The sequence below is a fragment of the Pecten maximus genome, chromosome 14 (genome assembly GCF_902652985.1).
Source record: "Pecten maximus chromosome 14, xPecMax1.1, whole genome shotgun sequence".
Lineage (NCBI taxonomy): Eukaryota > Metazoa > Mollusca > Bivalvia > Pectinida > Pectinidae > Pecten > Pecten maximus.
This window is the reverse complement of record NC_047028.1, coordinates 27,992,830-28,013,192: the sequence shown is the minus strand read 5'-3', so window position 1 is coordinate 28,013,192 and position 20,363 is coordinate 27,992,830. Positions and strand designations below refer to the sequence as shown.

The window sequence follows — 20,363 nt, the reverse complement described above, 5'->3', positions numbered from 1 at the left end:
TCCGCCAACACACCAGTGAGCAAGTTTGCCTGATGTAAATAACTGTTCCTTCCCATCCGCCTTCTGATTGCTGCCCACTCTTGGCTGCTGTCGTGTCGTTTGTTCCTGATTTGGTTGCTAAAATAATTTCAATGACCCTCCTCATTTAGTAGGACACGTGCACTAATGATCGAGTGGGTATCTTTATTGAAGTGGTTGAATCGTTCCTCTGATAATTCACACATTCCTCCAACCTGTCTTCAATATTTCATTTTTAAGCTACATTTACCAGCAGGCAGTTATCCTGTTCTAGTCAGCACCTTTTACAATTGATAGCCAAAGAAAGGCATCTGCTTTCTTTGTCTTCTTATTTCCGAATAACAGCAAATATTAGAAAATCTGGTGCAACTAATATACAGCTAATACAACACCTTGATCGATTTTTCTTCAAAATTACAGTCGCCAGGTATTTCGTAAAGTGATCCGAAATTACAAGGATATGCTTTTGCAGAAGTTAAATGAATGGAACTCCTTGGTAACGAGCTCTTAAGAATTGAATATGGATTGTCTCAATTGTTTCTTATGTGTATGCAAATTCCTACGATGACCTCAGTAGCAATTCCTGATCAATTTTTCAGTTCTACCTCCTTAACCACCCTACGCCAAAATAGGACCCGCTTTCCTGCTGTGTAGAGGAACCTTATCTTTGGTACCTCTTTACCCAATGCCGTTAAAAAGATAGACGTTAAGTAAGACGTCCTCAACGCGGTCTATCCCGAGTTCTGCCATATTGCCGATATATAAAGTCCTACCAAAGACTGAACAGTATTCTTATGCACATGGAAACGCTGTGCGGCGTCATGTTGGGTAGTTCATGCCTCAAGCATGCCGATTATTCGCAAACGCTTATGTCCCGTCAATCGTGACATTGCCGGAAATTGCGATTTCTTCAAACTAGGATGTGTTTTTTTTTTGGTTCATATGGTACCCTTAGAAAGATACTGACACAAATATACTGATAAGTATTCACTTACACCTTCCAATAACGTCCAAATCATATTGCCCGACTAGGTCGCAAATCGCACGTGCAGCAGGTGACCTAACCAGATTATAGCATGTGGAATAACACAATAAATATGTCCATGAAATTTTATTAAGAAAAATTCGATAGTTTGCTAGAAAATTAAACTTAAGTGATGCACAGTTTCTTTTTTCCGATAGTATAACAGGAATTCAATGTTACTGCGCGTACTGTAGCCACCTTGGTTGTGAGGACCACAATGCACAAATAGCCCCGAGCGGTTGAAATTTCTATTCATACTGAGAAATCAATACAATATATAACAGAATACCTTAACTCAACGTTGGGAATTAACAAAAACAATAAAATGAGTTTAATTTTAAATGGACATATCAATGCAAATCGAATTTAAAACATGCAATAAAAATCGTTGATTATACGCATGCCATATATTTTGTATTGAACGGAAAGAGTCTATGGTAAACACAAAACAAACTCTGATACATGTGTATAATGAACGCAATTTATTGATATTAAGTTACCAAGTTGAATATATTGAGGTTCATTACCACAACTGCCTAAACAATGCGATATAACCAGCGAATGTCATATCCGACTTACTATCAAAGGTTTCAATTCGTCTTCTGGTACAAAATACCGAATCCCGAGCAAAGCATACAAACCATCCAAAGTCAAAGGACCGATCCTTATTTGTTAATGGAAATGTATAGATTTTGTTAATAAATCATGTGACTCTCCTAGTTTAATATGTTTCAGATGTTATTTTGTGATTAAGAAGAGAAATAATCGATTTTCATGTTCGAAGTGAATGTGTTTATTAAATATTCTATATATTTTTTAGCTAAGCGTGCACTGAGTCTGACTTGAGATATTGCATTGTGTATGAAAAATTGAGAATCGAAGGTACATTTTGTCTTCTACTTTGACGACATTGAAGACATCGATATTGATTCGCTAACCTCATTGCAACATATATTTAAGCTCCGTTTCTCCATTGTTTACCGTAACTGTAGAGAGGGTTGCGATGGTATTAGAAACAATAATAACCTTTTAAGTTAACAAGCCAATTAAATATAACATAACTGAATTAAACATATTTGTTTCACGTTATGCGAAATTACCAATGAAAAATATTGAAGGGTTCACACGAGTGGAAATATAGGTAAATTCTGTCATACGAGTTAAATATATATTATAGTCAACGCCAAACCCTTCAATATTCTTTAAATTTCAATTTTGTAAAGAAAAACATATGTGTGTTAATCAGTAGCATAATCTGTGACGCCGTGTCCTGATGACATTGTGACGCCGTATCCCGATGCCATTGTGACGTCATATCCTGATGACATTGTGACACCGTATCCTATGATATTGTGACACCGTATCATGATGACATTGTGACGCCGTATAATGACATTGTGCCACCTTATCCTGATGACATTGTGTCACCTTATCCTGATGATATTGTGACCCTGTATCCTTATGACAAGGTGACGACGTCCTTTGAATGAGTTGCTCGACGCAATTTCATTGCGTTCTGCTTTTACCTTGAACGCTTTGCTTGCATAACTTTTGTCAAATGAGTGTTTTATCTACAACCGCAACGTGCACTGCAGACGTTCTGCAACATAACTGGAGAAAAAAGAAATATTCCCACTTTGATAATATTAGTTTTTATCAAGTAAACATTTTCTCTTCACTGGTAAAATAAACCAAAAATATGTTATTTATTGTTTGAAAACATATAATGAACGTTTTAAACATAGTGCTATGAGAAAGCAAAATTTTTACTTTTTGAAAAAGGTTGGTCAGGATGCGCAGTCGTAACACACTTCCTACTTACCTAGGGGGTCGCGGTTAAATTCCCCTATCGGACTTGAAAAGGTATGGGATCATCTGACTGGGTACTCCGGTTTCTTCTAACAGTAAGACTTCCGCGCTCTTCCATTATGTAAGTTGGTATATTTTAGTCCGTATTTGTTGTAGAGTAAATCATTATACATGACAAAAGTTTAATGATGATTATTTTTTTTAAGATGGATATAAAAAGTTGCTCCCATGCTAAATGTGCGGGGAATGAAGTTTGCGTCAACATGAAAAATGGAAGCCATGTGTGTCTTGTACTAGGTAGGTGACATTATAATGCTGGTCATAAGCAAAATATACGTGGGATGATTGATATGTTATGAGCATCGTATTGAAGGGGGAATTTGAGGATGTTATATTTAACTTCCACTATTCTCTGACTTTGCTGGTCTCCTTTGGCTAGTTTATATCGACGAGGTAGCACTCTAAAGTAAACAAGACAAGCGGCTTTTGCAAAATGGATAAAATCGGTGAAAAAACAGTGATCCAATATTTCCATAAAAAGGTTTAACACCTAAGGATATTCATAATGATATGGTGGCAACAGGGAAAGATGTCCCTTCATATGCTACGATGAAAAGGTGGATATCGGAATTAAAGCGGGGTCGATAGAGCCTTGAGGATGACACCCTTCCTGAAGGCCTGTCAATGTTGCAACCCCAGAAATGGTAAATAAAGTGAAAGAAATTGTTATGACAGAAATACGAGTAGAAGAAAGATATATAGCCTGTATCGTTGGCATTACGCAGGAAAGACAACATTCAATTCTGACAGAGGATCCTGCAATGAGAAAGCTTTCGGCCCGATGGGTACCAAGACTTTTGACAGTTGATCAGAAGCAAACCAGGTGCAAATGATCAAATTATCCTGTCAACTTTCTTCAGATATTTGTCACTATGAGTGAAAAATGGGTCCATCATTTTACCCCAGAGGCCGTATAACAATCGAAACAATGGAAGCACTCTGTCTCTACCCCATCAAAGAAGGCAAATACTGTTCCATCAGCTGGGAAGGTTATGACCTCGGTTTTCTGGGATGCAGATGGTATTCTGCTGATAGATTTTCGCCAATAGGGTCAAACAATTAATGGCATATACTATGCTTCATTTCTGGGGCAGTTACGGGAAAATATTAAACTTAATCGCCGCGGAGAGGTCAATAAAGGTGTGCTATTCCATCAGGACAATGCTTCTGTTCACAAATCTATCATTGCCATGGCTGCCACACAACGATTGTAACTTTAACTTGATTGAGCATCCGCCTCATTTCCCTGATCTCGCTCCATCAAACTTTCATCTATTTCCAAAACTAAAAACAGCTATTTCAGGCACACATTTTCAGTCCGATGATGACGTCATACATGCAGCCGATGACTTTCTGAATAGCCAAGAAAAGGAGGTCTATAAAAGTGGCATTGAGGCCCTTAAATACAGCTGGCAAAAGGGTATAGATACTGAAGGAGATTATGTTGAAAAATAATACAATATATCCGGCAAAATTCAAATCCTTCAATATGAGGCTCACAGCATATCAGTCAGCTCTCGTATCAACAGAAATTTGAGTACGTCCACAAAGATGAATATCAGACCAGTACGATACCCTATAATCGTATAATATCCACGCTCGTGACTTTTTTTTAAATTTATTTTTTCATCCAATGATGACTTATTCGTATATTGAGCTAACCAAACTCATATGGTACATGTCTTATACAATTCATTTGGAACTGACTAAAGACCAAAACAGGACACAAAATCGTTATTTGTTATTTAAGCAATGAACAGTGGTTTAATGTTGTTATAGTCGATATGGCATCTTGCTGCCATATCGACTATAACAACATTAAAACCACTGTTCAATACTTATATTTACATCGTCTTACCATTTTCGTCAACTTTGAAAAAAACTAAACCAACACAAAACAATCCCGCCTTTTTTTAATGTCACATGACCCACTTGGTGTTATAGCCTGAGGCACTGGGTTTTATAGGCGTATGGTGGCAACTGCCTCTTAGCATTTTGTCAATGGGGGAAATGCGGAGCAAATGTAAATATCTGCATATAATACATGTACCATTATGACGACTATTTTCTTTTCAGGTGTATGTCCGACGAAACAATGGGTTCCGTTCAACAACAAGTGCTACCTGTTTCGGGAAAAAATAATGACTGCTGTTGACAGCTTGGTAACTGTTACATCCCATGATCACATTCAATCTTCACATATCACAAGTTATATTACCTGTATTTAGAAGTTTACCCGCCAATTTTTAAAGTTTAAAGATGTTTTCCTTCTGACATATTACAATATATGTTCGCTGAGAAAATCATAAATTGCAAAGTCCGTGCGCGGTGACCTGGGAACTTTTTTCTTCTTTTCATTTTCATCAAATATTTTGTTTTGTAATACAGCAATCACTTTTATAAACATCATAGCTTTCATTGGTATATCGGAGCATACTTTTTTCAGTTTATGCTTATACGTGTGTTTGTTTTCTTTTCTGTCGGTAACAGGCCTACTGTGAAAGCATTAACGCTAAAATGGTACGGATCGATGACGAGGCTGTGAGTGATTTCCTCCAGTCAGAGAAGGAAAAAAGGGGTAAGCTTAAAAACAGTCAACCTTACAAAATTCATGTTAACGGCTTCTGATAAAATACGAATTTCGTTAAAGCCCTCAAATCACGCATAAGCAATATATGATATAAATAATGGCAACATTTCAAAGATCAGTTGAATATATATAATGAGCTAAGAGAGATTAATGTCTATAACACCCACACATAAAACATACAGATCGTAATTTCCTGCAGAGTCAACTTAATCAAAAAAGGATTTTTGCCTTTTTCTTTGAATATTTGTAATAGTAATGAGTTAGTGAACTGAACCCTATTCAGATGTCCAGGCTATGTCTCCTGATTATGATGCCACATCAGTGACAACATGTGTCATTGACACTGCCCCTTCTCTACGGAGGCCCTGGAAGGACATTTTTAACCACCACTTTTTATATTCCTTATTATTACTTATTTGTTAGCAATTATTATTAATACTATTGTCTTTTTATATGATAATTATTTATCATCATATTATCATCATATCATATTATATCATCATTATTGATATTTCATATCTAGCCATCGATTCATCCTTTGATTTTTTTATTTTTAGTACCCTCGAGTATTCAATTTTGGAAACTATTTGATGTCTTTTCGTTAGTTATTTGTAAACTCTTATTTGTTATAACTTATTTTCTAACGCTTAACTTTGAGTATCTGTCATCCCTTTTAGTTGTCAAATGCAGACAACATTTGTTCAGATGTATGTATGTATGTATGTATGTATGTATGTATGTATGTATGTATGTATTTTTCATCATCAACATACAATCATCTTTACAAATGGGATTATACTAAAAATGTCAAAACACCTTTACTCAATCATTTTTTTTTTCATTTGACCAAATAACACATTTAAGATAATTTTAAAATAGAACCTAAACGGTGAATTTTTGAACGAGATACTGAATGGCAATGTTAACCATATCTATGATTTCAATAACAGGTTTGACAACATTATGGATTGCTGCAAACGATAGAACTACGGAAGGAGAATGGGTCTGGGGTCCTGGAGATAGTGTAAGGAATGGCAAGTGGAGACCAACTGAACCAAATGGCCACACAGAAGAGAACTGCGTCATCTCAACGCCTCTATGGAATGATGTAGGATGTTCGAACTATTTATCATATCCCGTGTGTGAAGTTACTTATAACATTTCGTTCTAATTTAGTTTTTACTACATTGTTGTGTTGTTGTTGTTGTTGTTGTTGTTAAGAGTTTTATTTCCCGCAATATCAGGACGCTTAGGTAGTCTGAAATCTTGAAGAACATCAAAAAAAAAGAAAAAAAAAAGAAGAAATGTTGAAATGTTGGAGACAGAATCATGGAGAATAAAATAAGAAAAAAATATTGAAACTTCGCTCATTCAATGACCCAAAAGAAAACGGCAGGTCATGAACCACTTCAAGACGTCGTCAAGCATTCCATACAGCGTACACATATTGCTCATTTGCAGTGTATTACCGTTGGAACTTGTGAACTTAACTGGAATAAATAAGTGTGAAATTATCCCTTATTCGACAAAAACTGGCAGAGTTAGATTATGCAGCTTTCAATCGTTAAGTCACCACAACATTGGTCACGGTAACTTTTTGCCAATTTTCCTTTTTTCTTTTCACTTGGTAACACGATACCTTATCAACGTGAATGGTGTTTGATTTAATTTGTTAGCTTGGTAGAAGATCTCGGACAGTCTTGAAATATTTACTTTTTCCAAAACTGCATACCCTTTTCGGGGCCAAATATCCTAGGATATACAACGGTACAGAAATTGGTATTTTGTTTTGGAACAACGGATACCTGTCTTTTACCATGCATATAATTATGTATATTTGTATAAGAGTATTGTAAACATTATTATATCCCTGGTACACATTTGACAAAATATCGAGGTTATCGGGGTCAAAGTAAAATGTGTTGCAAATAGCTAATCATGTCAGAAAATGTAGGTACATTAGAGTACTTTAGACATTGATACAAGCTGCAGAGCTAAACTTCTGTAGTCTGATGGTAAAACAATTGAAATTGCTGAACGACTTTATATCTTTGAAACAATAGGTACATGTATTTTCCTTACGCATATATATATATTTGAGTACGAGAGGGATGGATCGAAGCTATTATTTGGACGAATCTTCGAGATGAAAATGGTCAAAGTTCAACATATATCGTATTGTAGATATTGGTGTAATCTGCGCGTTAAAGGTCACGGATGAGATATTGTACGAAATCGTCGATATATGGTTTTACACAAACTATTCGAAAACAAAGCTTTTTATATACTTTCTTGGCACCGGAAACAACGCATCCAATATCGCGACCAGTAGTGATCTAAGGTGGAACTCTAATACCTTCAAACAGGAACTCGTAGAATGTAGTATGTAGAATCTGATCGCAGGTACTACGGTCGTATTGTAAAAGACATTGGCGTAGCAATAACGTATGCGTATATGCTTAAGCATACACTAGAATTCCATTGAGAATTTTTTTCTGACCTTTGTTTTTACTTAACTTTGAAAAATCGTGTTGCTTTGTTCGATAAATATGCATAAACATGTACATATATAACATTAAACTATCATTTTCTTTTCCGCGTGTAGTATACATGAACATGTATATTGATTTTGATACGGAATATTTAGCCATTCAAATATATTCGGTTCTGGTTATTGTTGTAACGATTCTGTATTCTGGTTATAAAATCTATTCCCGCTACACTACCAAGATGGCAGAGCGTAAATTACCGAACTTTTTAATGTTAACCGGACATTTTGATCTGTCTCGGGATGGCAATTTAGAAAGTGAAAACAGAAAGACAAGCCCTTCTGATACTATGTCTAGTGACACATCTCAGGGCAAATCGCAGCTTTCCGACTAAAAAACTCCTTATGCTAATATCATTTCAGAAAACGCACTGAAGGATGAGTGTTCGTCGTTCTCTTCTATTGGCGACTAAACATGATATTGCTCACTTTAATTTTCCAATCAGTGAACAAGTTGATGAATTTATTAAACAAATACCTAATCAACAGTTATTTGTATGTCTCTAAAACCAATTGTAAATATTTTACATACAAGACTCAGGCATCAGTGTAGCTCCTTGAAATATGATTTGTTCCCTGGTTAGATTGTTGACAACCCTTCATGTAACTGTGGACATTCCTGTGAGGATGTTACACACTTTTTCTTAGAATGTAAACTTGATAATGCAGCACGAATTACACTATTTCAAAACACTAGGTCGTTAAATATATATCCAGTCAATCTAGACTTATTTTATTTGAAATGAAAATCTGTCCGTAGACATAAATAAAGAAGTTTTCAGACGCATACATATTTTCATCAAATCAAGCAACAGGTTTTAAGTAAAATGTATTGATTGTATATTATTATTTGTATGCCTTGTTAAATGTTATCATGTAAATATCAATATATGAACTGTATCAGAGGAAAAGGGCGTCGATAAGTAGGAAAAACTTGTGCCTAATCCTCTGCTCAATTTTGGGCCAATAAATATGTTAAAATCAATCAAAAACCCGATTCCGTCAATGTTTCTAAACTCATTGTAATTCGCATAGTTAAGGTTATGCCTACCACTACCAGTATACATCAACGAAAATTAAAAAGGAATCGAAAAAGGTAACGGAAAGATTGTCATCACTGGCAGCGTTGCATATGCAGGGCAGTGGAAACCTTCCGCGAAATCAGACAAGCGACTGGCATATTTTATCTAAGTTTGACATATAGTTGATGAAACAGCGATAATTGTCAACAAAAATAATTTCTGCATTTTGTCACTTCTATCGAATAAAAAGGTGTCGGTGTAAATAGAAAAGATAGTAAAGATTAATAGCTAAATAACGACAACTCCAGCTCCAGAACCCCCTCCCGCCGCCTGAGGCTTCGCCCCCGACCTCTGAAACCAGGACCCCCTCTTGAATTTAAGCATACACTCCTAAACAAGATTTGCTACGTCACTGAAAGAACTTCAGAAATTTTCTTAAGCCACGAGAGGAAGCTGGAATAAAGCGTTGTTAAACTTTAAAAGGAATACTATCTGATTGAATTCTTAGCATCTATCAATATCCTGGCCTGTCTTTAGTTAAAGGTGTTCAAAATTAAGGATCGAGATCTACAGTGATTTAAAGCAGCGACTATTACCTTATATTTCGCCCTCAGGAAACGGAGAGGCCTATAAATAATTAAATATATAAATGATAAAAGCGATTCACGAGCCTTGATCAAGGATGGAACTCTACTGCCTAAGTGCAGGTTTCCTATCGAAGTAAGAACGAAAATAAAGCTTAGTCAAATATAAATCACTTGTCCTATGGTAAAGGTACTTTATCTGACATTTGCAGATACTTATGCGACCTTTAAGGGAGTAACCATTATTTGTTGTCGGTTTACATTTAGTGTTTACTGGTATGATGATTTTTCCTATAAATAACACGCTGACGTACGGGATGCGCATATTCTACTTTATACATATCTGAAATATATAGTCGCACATTACAAAAACTTTTTAAAACCTTGGAATAATGTTTACGAGAGTCATACGTCTCCAAGAAACGTCCTTTGCACACACAAAAAAAAAAAAAAATAAATAAAAAAAATGAAAAAGAAAATCGATGAACTATTACACTTCAACAGTTTAAATTATTCATGCTTGTAAAGCTAAGGTTCGCGAGACAAGTTAATTACAATGTTTTGCTGAACGCCTATAAATGAAATCAGAGATAAGGAAGTAACGATTATATGGTTTAAAACGCTTCATTTAGAATGTACTTGTATGGTGATATGTTTCTCTGGATTGTACGGTAACCTACGGGATGCGCATGTCTGAGATATATAGCCGCACTTTACACACACCGTGAAATTATGTTAACGCGACTCGCAAGTCTCTAAGAAATGTCATTCACACTTTCTCACATGAAGCAGAGCAGAGAAAATCGGCGTTCCATCTGAGATTGATCAATGAATGATTAGACTAAGATTGTTAAAACTAGTCATGCTTATTTACTATTTAGCTAAGGTTCGTGTCACAAGTTGACAATAACAATGTCATACTATAACGTCAATAGATGAGGTCATAATAATAATACGTATTCCAACCAAGACGACCGTGATAGTGACCCGGGGGAACAACTACACGAACAAACAAAAGATTTTTTGCTGTCTTGCAGATCATCGATGTAGCCTTGCATAATTATATTAGTCAGTGTTACATTTAGAGCAATGTAAGACAACTGATTCTAAAGAAAATATGGTTATTAACGGTTCTTCAGTAGAGGGAAAACATACATCTAAAGATACGTGTACCGGTACATTGCGGGGGAAGAAATTAATCCAGACATTGATAACAACTGAAACTACTAGGCTACCTATTTCTATAGACGTACTAGATAACTATTTGACTTAATCAGTTTTTTGAGGAACTACTCCTGGATGCGCGTGGATATGAGGTCAGCTCAAAGGGTTTAGTCCCATTACCTTTCTTTTCAACATAACATCTTAAAGGCTTCATTTGCCTTTTGGAGGTCCTTCATCAATTTTGAATTCTTGTGACGTTTTCTGCTTGTTTGAGGTCTATGTCTTGCCCAAACTGCAGGTCGTCCTCCGACGCCGACATAATTTCTTTAGTATTGGTCAACGTTTTATCAACAGTTATGGTCATTTGGGGATGGCCTGTCCTGTGTGCAAGATACATGGGTATAGTCAATGTTTGTGTTTTGGGAAACGACGTTATGTTCGTGTATGTCTCTACAATAACGCTGATGCCGACTTTATAATGCTACCTCACTGCAGTACACTGCTCCTCCATCCATTCATTTTATTGATGGTGATACGTCCCGGGCAGGGAAACAACATATTGTTATGAATTATACATTTCATGTTATCGATCGAAATACACGTGACATAATCGACGTGATTGCGTAGCCAGTCACAATGTTATGAAGAAAAGAAAAATCAGAGGTGGGGACGTTGGGAAGCCATGCCAATACCATGGATCTGTTATGATTACAATGATTACCATATTAGTGATTAGTTCAATTTAAAGAGAAAATATGACAACCATTTAAAACTAAAGTCTGTATGTTACTCTAAATGTGGAGTCATGTTGGTCTTTAGTCTTCTTCAGTATGATATACTGATAATATCAGTCATAATATTCTCTCTTGCTGACGGACATGAACTGTGTAGCAATAATGTACCCGTTGGTCACGAATCGAATAGCTCCTATTGGCCTTTTCATCATTTATCTGACATCGGGGAATTACAGTGTATGAAAGTGTGCAAACGATACAAACTTTGCGAGAAAATTCGGCACAACAGGGAACACCTTACATGTGACCTCATGATGACGATTGCAGAACCGGGTAACGTCACGTCGCTTTTAGATGTAGAATCTGTCCAGGTGAGTAATCTATGTTTTGTCTTTATTTGATTTGAACACTATTTTGACTAAACAAATTGAAATAAATGTGGTAATTCCAAATATTTCCTCTAATGCTTAATTGAACTCATTTGTAAGACTTGTAAGGACGACTTTTTCTTTACTCCTTTTTTACGATTTCGAACCTCATTTGTAGGAGGCCAAACATGTTCCTTCCAGCTATTCATCAAGATATGCCTTAATGCATATCGAGTATCAGACATGCGACTTACAACAAAAACAAAAAATGAACAAACCTGCCTGATGGATCTGATTTTCCTTCTGAAACGGAAACGTTCATAAATCTCATTCTCGCAGTGAAATGCTTGTCAACTTGAGTCGAGAGATCATCCCATTTTTTTCTTATCATCCTCATTATCTAGGCGTTTGTAGTAATCCTCACGGGAACAAACCGCTTGCTGAGGGGTTACTTCTAATATTACCTTTTTGCTCTGCTGACAGGGATCAAAGGCATCTTTTATTTCTTGATTTTGATGGTAGGTTGCTTCTCTGAGTTTAGTTCCTATGAATATTTGTCGTCTCGTCTTCCTGCTCTGTACATTGTGTACAGGAAAATTTGTACATCATCCTTGGACTGGCTCCATCCTGCAATCTCTCTTTAATTATTAAAAAAAATCATATATATATATTTATAAACGAACTGTCATGATTAAGTTTTAAGATTTGGAAAAGTGTTATGTAAAGGTTTTGTTAAAGAAACTGAGAGAAACAGAACTTGCGACTACAAAAAGACTCCCTCCGATAACAAATCGACTGTATAAAATCAATTTGATTGTTTTTCTAGAGAAAAATGAATGTCAAGACAGTTTCATGGTTAGGAAAACATTAGTAATCAGGAAAGATATATATGAGATATTTTCTTAATATCGGAATATCCCGGATAAAGTATCAGGAAAACCAACGTCGCTGAATGACGATACTTTCTAGATGCGGACAATAGAAACAGTTCAAAAAGAAGTAAATGTAATGCCACTGACAGAGTAAGCAAATAAAAGCAACGATTCTGAGTATAATAAATGAGGAAGAAATTCCATTTTGAATGGTTCCATCAATGCTAAGTTTCCAGATGGCTAAATTTTGATAGATAAAGTTATCATATACTTCTGAACTGCAAAACATATCGATTCTCAACAACAGTTGATGATAGAACCAAGCAAAACGTTTGAAATATACTACTGTGTATCAATTATTTGTAAGCGTGCCATCGATTCAAACATTATAATAATATTAGGAGATATCATAGCTGTTTCCCAATCGATGGAGTTTGTAGACGTTTGAATATTGCAAAGCAATATATACAATGGAAATGTTACAAAAGCAGTGATGTTTTGATTAAGGCAAAGTAATACAGACGGAACATGTACATCCTTCAAAAACTTAAATATGTATGCTTCTCTCATTTCGGAGACATGTCGGTGTCTACTCTGTTGCAATATCTCTTGTCGAAGGACACGGCAGGGTCTATGAACCATAAATGTAAACATTGTCCTGGAATCGATGATTAAATGATATTGTAATCGCATTGCAGAAATTAACCAGGCTCAAATATCGTTGAGACTTTCAATGAAAATATGATATTTCAAAAGGTCGACTAAATTAGTGTTAATGCACCCGTTTACTGTAGGTAAATTTGTGTCAACACGATAAATACTACATCAAGTTCGATATGTAAAGAAATAATTAAAAAAAAACACCAACAAATTAATAGAACAACAAACTGAAAAAACATGGATTACGTATTAAAATACCAATAAATTTCATCAACAATTTAACAGAATTTTAAAAAGATATATTATTGAAATGAAACAGCAAGGTCTGGTATAACAAAGCTTATGAAATGTATCGAGTGGCTTACACAATGATATAAAATCAGACTATCTACGATTATTGGCGCAAATACATGTTAAGATAAAGAAAATGAAACATTTATGTGAGCGATAATTAACATGCTATTTATTGCAGACAGAATGTGATTGTATTTATTATAAAAATATATAAGTTATCTGAATATATCTTCTTCAGATGGACATGCATGGTTGTTCAAATGCAACTTGTATGGAGAATGAAGTTTGCATAAACAAGCATGATGGAGGCCATGCATGTCTTAAACAAGGTATGTGATAGTTTGAGGTCGGTAACAACACACAAAAGTATCAAATACATCAACCGAACATGATTACGTGTACAGATACGAATATAAGATCATTATCAAACTTAATATATGTAACAAATGAATTAACAATACAAAACGAAAACATAAACTGAAATTGATTACTATTTATTTGATACATTGCTGAAACGAGAGCACCAGTAGAACATGACATAGTTAATTCGGTATTATTTGATGCATACAAATGATAAACGCAACTTGATGTATCTGTCGGTATAATTTGTTATGTTTATGTACAATACAATGGTGTTGCCACACTCTATTTCCAGATATATGCCCGACAGCGGAATGGATACCATTCAACCACAAGTGTTACCTGTTTCGGGACGATAAAATTACTGCAGATGCTAACTTGGTAACTCATATATCATAAGTAATTGTATGAACAACCTATGTTATATTACTACCTTAATCATTGTTTTCTGCTCCTCCTCTATTAATTCGATTACTTATTTCCTGAAACAAACCACAGGAAATAGCATGAAGGAGTTCTGCAAACCTCTATTAAATGTTGTATTTATAGGTCATACAGCGGCCCGTTAGTGAGAGGCCTAGGTATAGATTCCCATAAGGATCGACTGAGATAATCTTTGAGGCGCAATAATCCTCTTTTTTTTAATATGGTCATATATAGTATATAATTTGTGATATTTTGGTAGTGTTTGATGCTACCTTTTAAAAAGTTCAATATGACAGTAAATCAGAAATTGCAAATGGTATAGAAATGTGATCCAATACTGAACTATGATCCTATACAAAATTTAAAAATAGAAATAAAAAATAAAGTTCATAATTACACAACTCTGCAGATCACTTTTTGATTAATTACGGATGATTACGTAAGCGATATTGGAAACTAAATTCATGAGTCCAAAATACTCCAGAAATAAATACTTATTATATGTAACTAGGTCATACTGTCATGGTGATATGGAAATTGGAATAAAGGAGCATGATCAATGGGCGATTCTAACTTCATTAATCAGCAATTATACCGCTCTAATAAATTACTGGTATAACCTTACATGTATATGTTGCAGCTTAACTAAAAATGACATTTTGAATAAAAATTGAGAAATATTCAACTTTGTAATTGTCTATGCATCAACTAATTACCGTAAACGACTTACATTGTGAATTATTTTTCGGTGACAGGAATGGTGTAGAATGCTAAACGCTACTATGGTACGAGTCGATGACGACGCAGTGAGCGAATTTCTCCACTCAGAAATGAAAAGAAGTGGTGAGTTTGCACATATTCAACGTTTTGATGAACCACAAACACAACAGTCATTGAATATGATATCAATTTCGTTAAATTCTTCATCAGAGGAGAAGAATGATATATTCAAGGTCCAATAACAAACATTAATGTATTACATAATTGAATAGAGGTTACACCACGAGTGTTTGTTATATGTAGTATTTGTTCACTCCAGTTTGTTATTTTTTTAAAGTTTAAAAAAGGTAAAAAAAAAAGAAAAAAAAAGAGAATAAATAATTCAATGAAGAGATTGTGTGACCTGTTTCTACCACACTAGAAAAAAATATTCAGGATGACATGACCTGTTTAATGTCAATGTGTCAATATTAGGTGGTACGTTAGGCTATGTCATACAGTGGAATGCCCCTAATTAATATGTAAAAAAACCCAACAATTTCGGAGATATGTACAGATATTACAATTTTTTATTGTTAATCATAACAAATAATAAGCAATACTTTGATAGAAATCTTCATGAAAAGGAATTATCAGAAAACAATTGCGAACTACATTTTATGTGTATTATTTCCACGACCCCTTAGAGCGGCATTCAAGTGTTAGCCAATCACCACACATTGAACCACGTGATTATAAATTAATCCTTGTCAAAGGTCAGTATATCATCCTATAAAAACGCATTAGTTTTTTACTCGTATATAATAATCTCTTTGTTATTCTTCAGTTGTAACGATAATTTCATGTCTTTGGAGTTGAATAGCATCCATCTATTGTGGTTGATTAGCATGAAATCGGCCTGGTATCCAGTAAATACTCCCATGCAATATTCTTGCATATGTCATACGTCTTCATAACCTAGAGAGGTTTTTGCGCAATTCAAAAATCGAGACTGATGTCATAATGTCAACGGTGACGTCACCTCATGAATTGAAAACACTTGATTTTTGTCCTAAATATTTTAACCAGTCAAAATGTATCTTTTTGTTGTTATAAAAATGCCATTACCATTAGAATAGCAATTTTCAATGAGTATATATGATTTCGTAATAAGTTCAAATGCTCAATAGAGGACATATTTGAAAAATAATATATGCAACAAACATATCTTTTTGTTTCGAAATTGTTGATAGTGTGCCAACATGTAGTTTTGATATCAAATTCAGTGGTTTGTTGTAGATGTCAATTCCAAATGTTAAAATGCTCCAAACGCAAAATCCAATTTATCTTTTACTAAAATACCCACTTTCATTGATATAGCTTGAACTTGTTTTTTAAATGCAAAGATATGGTGGTGGCTTTAAACAGAATGTCTGTTCTATAAGTTGATATTGATACATATTTTATATCCCGATCATTACGTGTTAATTGATGAAAATAATTCATTTAGAAAAGTATTTGGCCAGAAAGATATCATTTGAACACTAAATCATGATGACTGAGAATCAATGCAAATGCTTATGATTACTGTTAGAGATATCTTAAGGTTGGTAGCATATATCTATACATATACTTTTAAATCATGGTTAGTTGATTTACCAAAGTCGTAACGAAAGCTATTCACAGGAAATATTATCAAGAAAATAGAAAAAAAACCCGTCTTATATGGCTTTGGATTTTTGACAAATTAAAAATGTTCGTCAAGGTAGTTTTTTTTGTACAATTATAGCGGTATTGGTAATGATTATCATACTTTATTAACAGGAAAGACAGACATTTGGATTGCTGCCAACGACCGAGCTGTGGAAGGCGAATGGGTGTGGGGTCCTGGGGATATCATAACAAATGCGGCGTGGTCACCAGGTGAACCTAACAACGTTGTAGATGAGGATTGTGCTATCTTTACGCCTTTGTTGGTCGATTTGGTGTGTTCAAATACCTATTATGTAAATCCTGTATGCGAAGTTCCTTATAACATTTTGGCCTAGTCACAATCGTCCTACGACATCTTTTCTAACGACATCTTTGCGTTTGGTGTCGGTTTAAGGTCCTCCAAATAGTCAAGCCCAAATTAGGACTGGAATCTACAGAACAATGATCAAACAAAGAAGAGAGTGTTATTCTATTCAATGGCGTCTTAGTAAATAGCAGCCTTGAAAAATCCTCATTCTGTCAACGAAGAAACAAAGCAACCTCTGAATGGCATGGAGCATGAATTGTAGCATCATACAATTATATCACGTGTTCCATGATAACAAAATGGGATAAAAGATGGTTGTTGTTGTCTAGATATTCTCCTGTTTTCACATTTTGCATTATTTCGCATATTCAAAGTATCTAGTTCTTCTTCAATCTGCTTGCTGTCATTTTCAAAGTACCCGATTCCTCTTCAGTCTGCTTGCTGTTATATTCAAAGTACCCGATTCCTCTTCAATCTGCTTGCTATTATATTCAAAGTACCAAATTCCTCTTCAATCTGCTTGTTGTCATATTCAAATATTTATTAGTATGTTTGTTGTCACATTTAAGGCAACTTATTCCTCTTCAATCTTGTTGTCATTTTTCAAAGTACCAAATTCCTCTTCAATCTGCTTGTTGTCATATTCAAATTACGTATTACTATGTTTGTTGTCACATTTATGGCAACTTATTCTTCTTCAATCTTTTTGTCATACTCAAAGTTCTCAGACGGCAGATGTTCGTTATTAATATGAATTATCTGTATTCACATTCAATAAAACCCTATAGAAAATATCACACAGCGTTAAACGACGCATTGACATACAGTTCGTAATTTTGCAAACAGACAACATGTCTTTTCTTTACCTTCAAATGCATGCACACTTCTTAATCAACGAAATACTTTCGTTGTAATAATGGTTGACGTGGCTTAAATATTCTCATTGGAAAAAGCACTCCTGGCGGTATTTTACACCCAAGGGAATATATAGGACTGGCTTTTTTTTTTATATTCAAGCATGTTTAAGATTTAAGACTGAAAGTCGGACAAAGAGAAAAGAGGGATGATTTCTTCATAATTACCTTTTGGCCTGATAGGACCTTCATGTTGTTCAGGGTTTGCTTGCAACGATGTCAGTAGCAGAGCATTTAAATGAAGTATGGAGTATCACTTCGGCATGATTTCATAATATTAAAACATGTTGGGAAAATGCCGTTGTTCTCTTCGCACATCTCATGTACCGATAGTATATGTTGAAATATAGCTAGTTCTTGTTGTTTTGACGCCATTTTTCTTTAACCATTACATTTTTTTAAACCCTTAAACATGTTGATGTTTAATAGCTTAAACATGTTTCAGGTTGTTTCAAACTATCTACTTGTGCCGGTTCTATTATACATCGCGGAATTGCGGGGATACTTATTAAATACAGACTTTGAAATATTTCTGAAACAAATCTTGTTGATTCTTTCCCGGTTCCAGAAACAACGCATTTTATAACACGATATAATTGATTTTAAATTAGGACAAATGAATCGATATTAAAGTTGAGTACGCACCATATGTTAGAAGCTGTTCTTACACCGGATTCAGATGCACTGTTGCATAGTATAAGCTAACATAAATCAGAATTCATTGTAGTAGTTTAAAATAGACAATTGAGCCTTGGAAGGATTCCCACAGTTCATTTGTGGTAGATAGACGGGAATGTAGTCGGTATCTGTAGAAGATTTTAGGAAAGGTTTTTCGAGTGTTGCAAGAGTATTGTTAAGACATGTTTAGCATTTGTCCTATAAAAACATTCACTGTGTTATGACAGTTGATGGTCTTTCACCACCTTCAGCTTCCTCATTATATTTGATGAATTGCAGATAATCTTATTTTTCCTGCTTAACGAAACAGTTTACTTTATTTGATTATCAGTCAAACTGACTTGATGTCAATACATTGTAGTGCTATTTGTAAAGGTTTTATGCCATCTTAAAATATAAACGTGTAATATTTGTAATATTGTTATTTGTCACATCAATAAATATTTTGTATCATGAATCATTAAAGTATATTATTTTTATGTTACCACTCCGATCGAAATCGTGGTTTATTATTAAACCTGACAATTTATGGTCACAGAAGTAATATTTATTTCGTATAAAAAATATATCTCCTAAGCGGTATTGTCCCCAGTGATTCCCCACGTTTCTTTGAAAATGTGTGTGATGTTTTTTAGTTCAAATTTTGATATCATATAATTAATTATAATATGGAAAATTATTACATTTTTACCAGTGAAATATCAAAAATTATTCATTCTATGAAAGTGATATTTTTCACTAGTGACAAATATCATATTTTTCACTAGTGACAAATATCACTTTTGCTGATTTGACCAATCAAATTAATGATAAGAAAATACCAAAATAATTGACCAATCAGAAAGCCCGACATATATGTCAGCACCTGGACAGGAGGAACTACTTTTTTTTTTTTTTTTTTTTTTTACAAATTATCGCTGTAGGCTTAGTTAGCATACGGGGTAGGTTTTTCGTTGATAAAAATGTAATAAACAGAATATCTAACAGTGTCTCCAGTAATACCAAATATATTTCACTCGTGTGGCTAATATTTTGATGTGTTTCACTCGTGCTGCGCACTCGTGAAAAATATCAAAGTATTAGCCCCACTCGTGAAATATATTTGGTATTACTGAAGACACTGTTAGATATCCTCTATTTCTCCAATATTTGTGAGGAGAGAGGATGGTTGTTTCAAAGTGTTCTTTAAATCTTAATGGCAAATATGGCTATAGTAGTACTATAGTAGTGGCATTTTTGTATGACGAGTGTTAGTCATTTTAATCCTTTGTCTAAATGTCTCCCCTAAGAAATGTATAGTATAGGTTTCTATCGAAGTAAAAACGAAAACGAATTTTAATGAAATATAGATAATATACCAAAGGTACTTTATTAGGAGTATTAAGGGATATTTATGATCATGCGACCTTTAAAGGAACAACCATTATTTGTTGCTGTTTTACATTGAGCGTGTATTAATGATGATTTGTTTCTATAAATAGCACGCTAATGAACGGATGCGCATATACGAATGGGTACA

At 34.5% G+C, this 20,363-nt stretch overlaps 1 protein-coding gene and 1 long non-coding RNA gene across 2 annotated transcripts; both read left to right on the top strand.

The window, feature by feature from the left end:
• Window positions 1-4,985: 4,985 nt before the first annotated feature.
• Window positions 4,986-9,320, top strand: LOC117342931. The gene is made up of 3 exons (XR_004535927.1): window positions 4,986-5,073; window positions 5,402-5,489; window positions 6,452-9,320. It is a non-coding gene; the product is annotated as an uncharacterized LOC117342931 (long non-coding RNA).
• A 2,186-nt stretch (window positions 9,321-11,506) lies between these two features.
• On the top strand, window positions 11,507-18,240 carry LOC117342842 (aggrecan core protein-like). Its single transcript, XM_033905111.1, has 5 exons — window positions 11,507-11,924; window positions 13,986-14,076; window positions 14,403-14,488; window positions 15,289-15,376; window positions 17,057-18,240. The coding sequence occupies exons 1-5, from the start codon at window positions 11,625-11,627 to the stop codon at window positions 17,278-17,280; spliced, it is 789 nt and encodes a 262-aa protein (XP_033761002.1). The 5' UTR covers window positions 11,507-11,624; the 3' UTR covers window positions 17,281-18,240.
• Window positions 18,241-20,363: the final 2,123 nt, after the last annotated feature.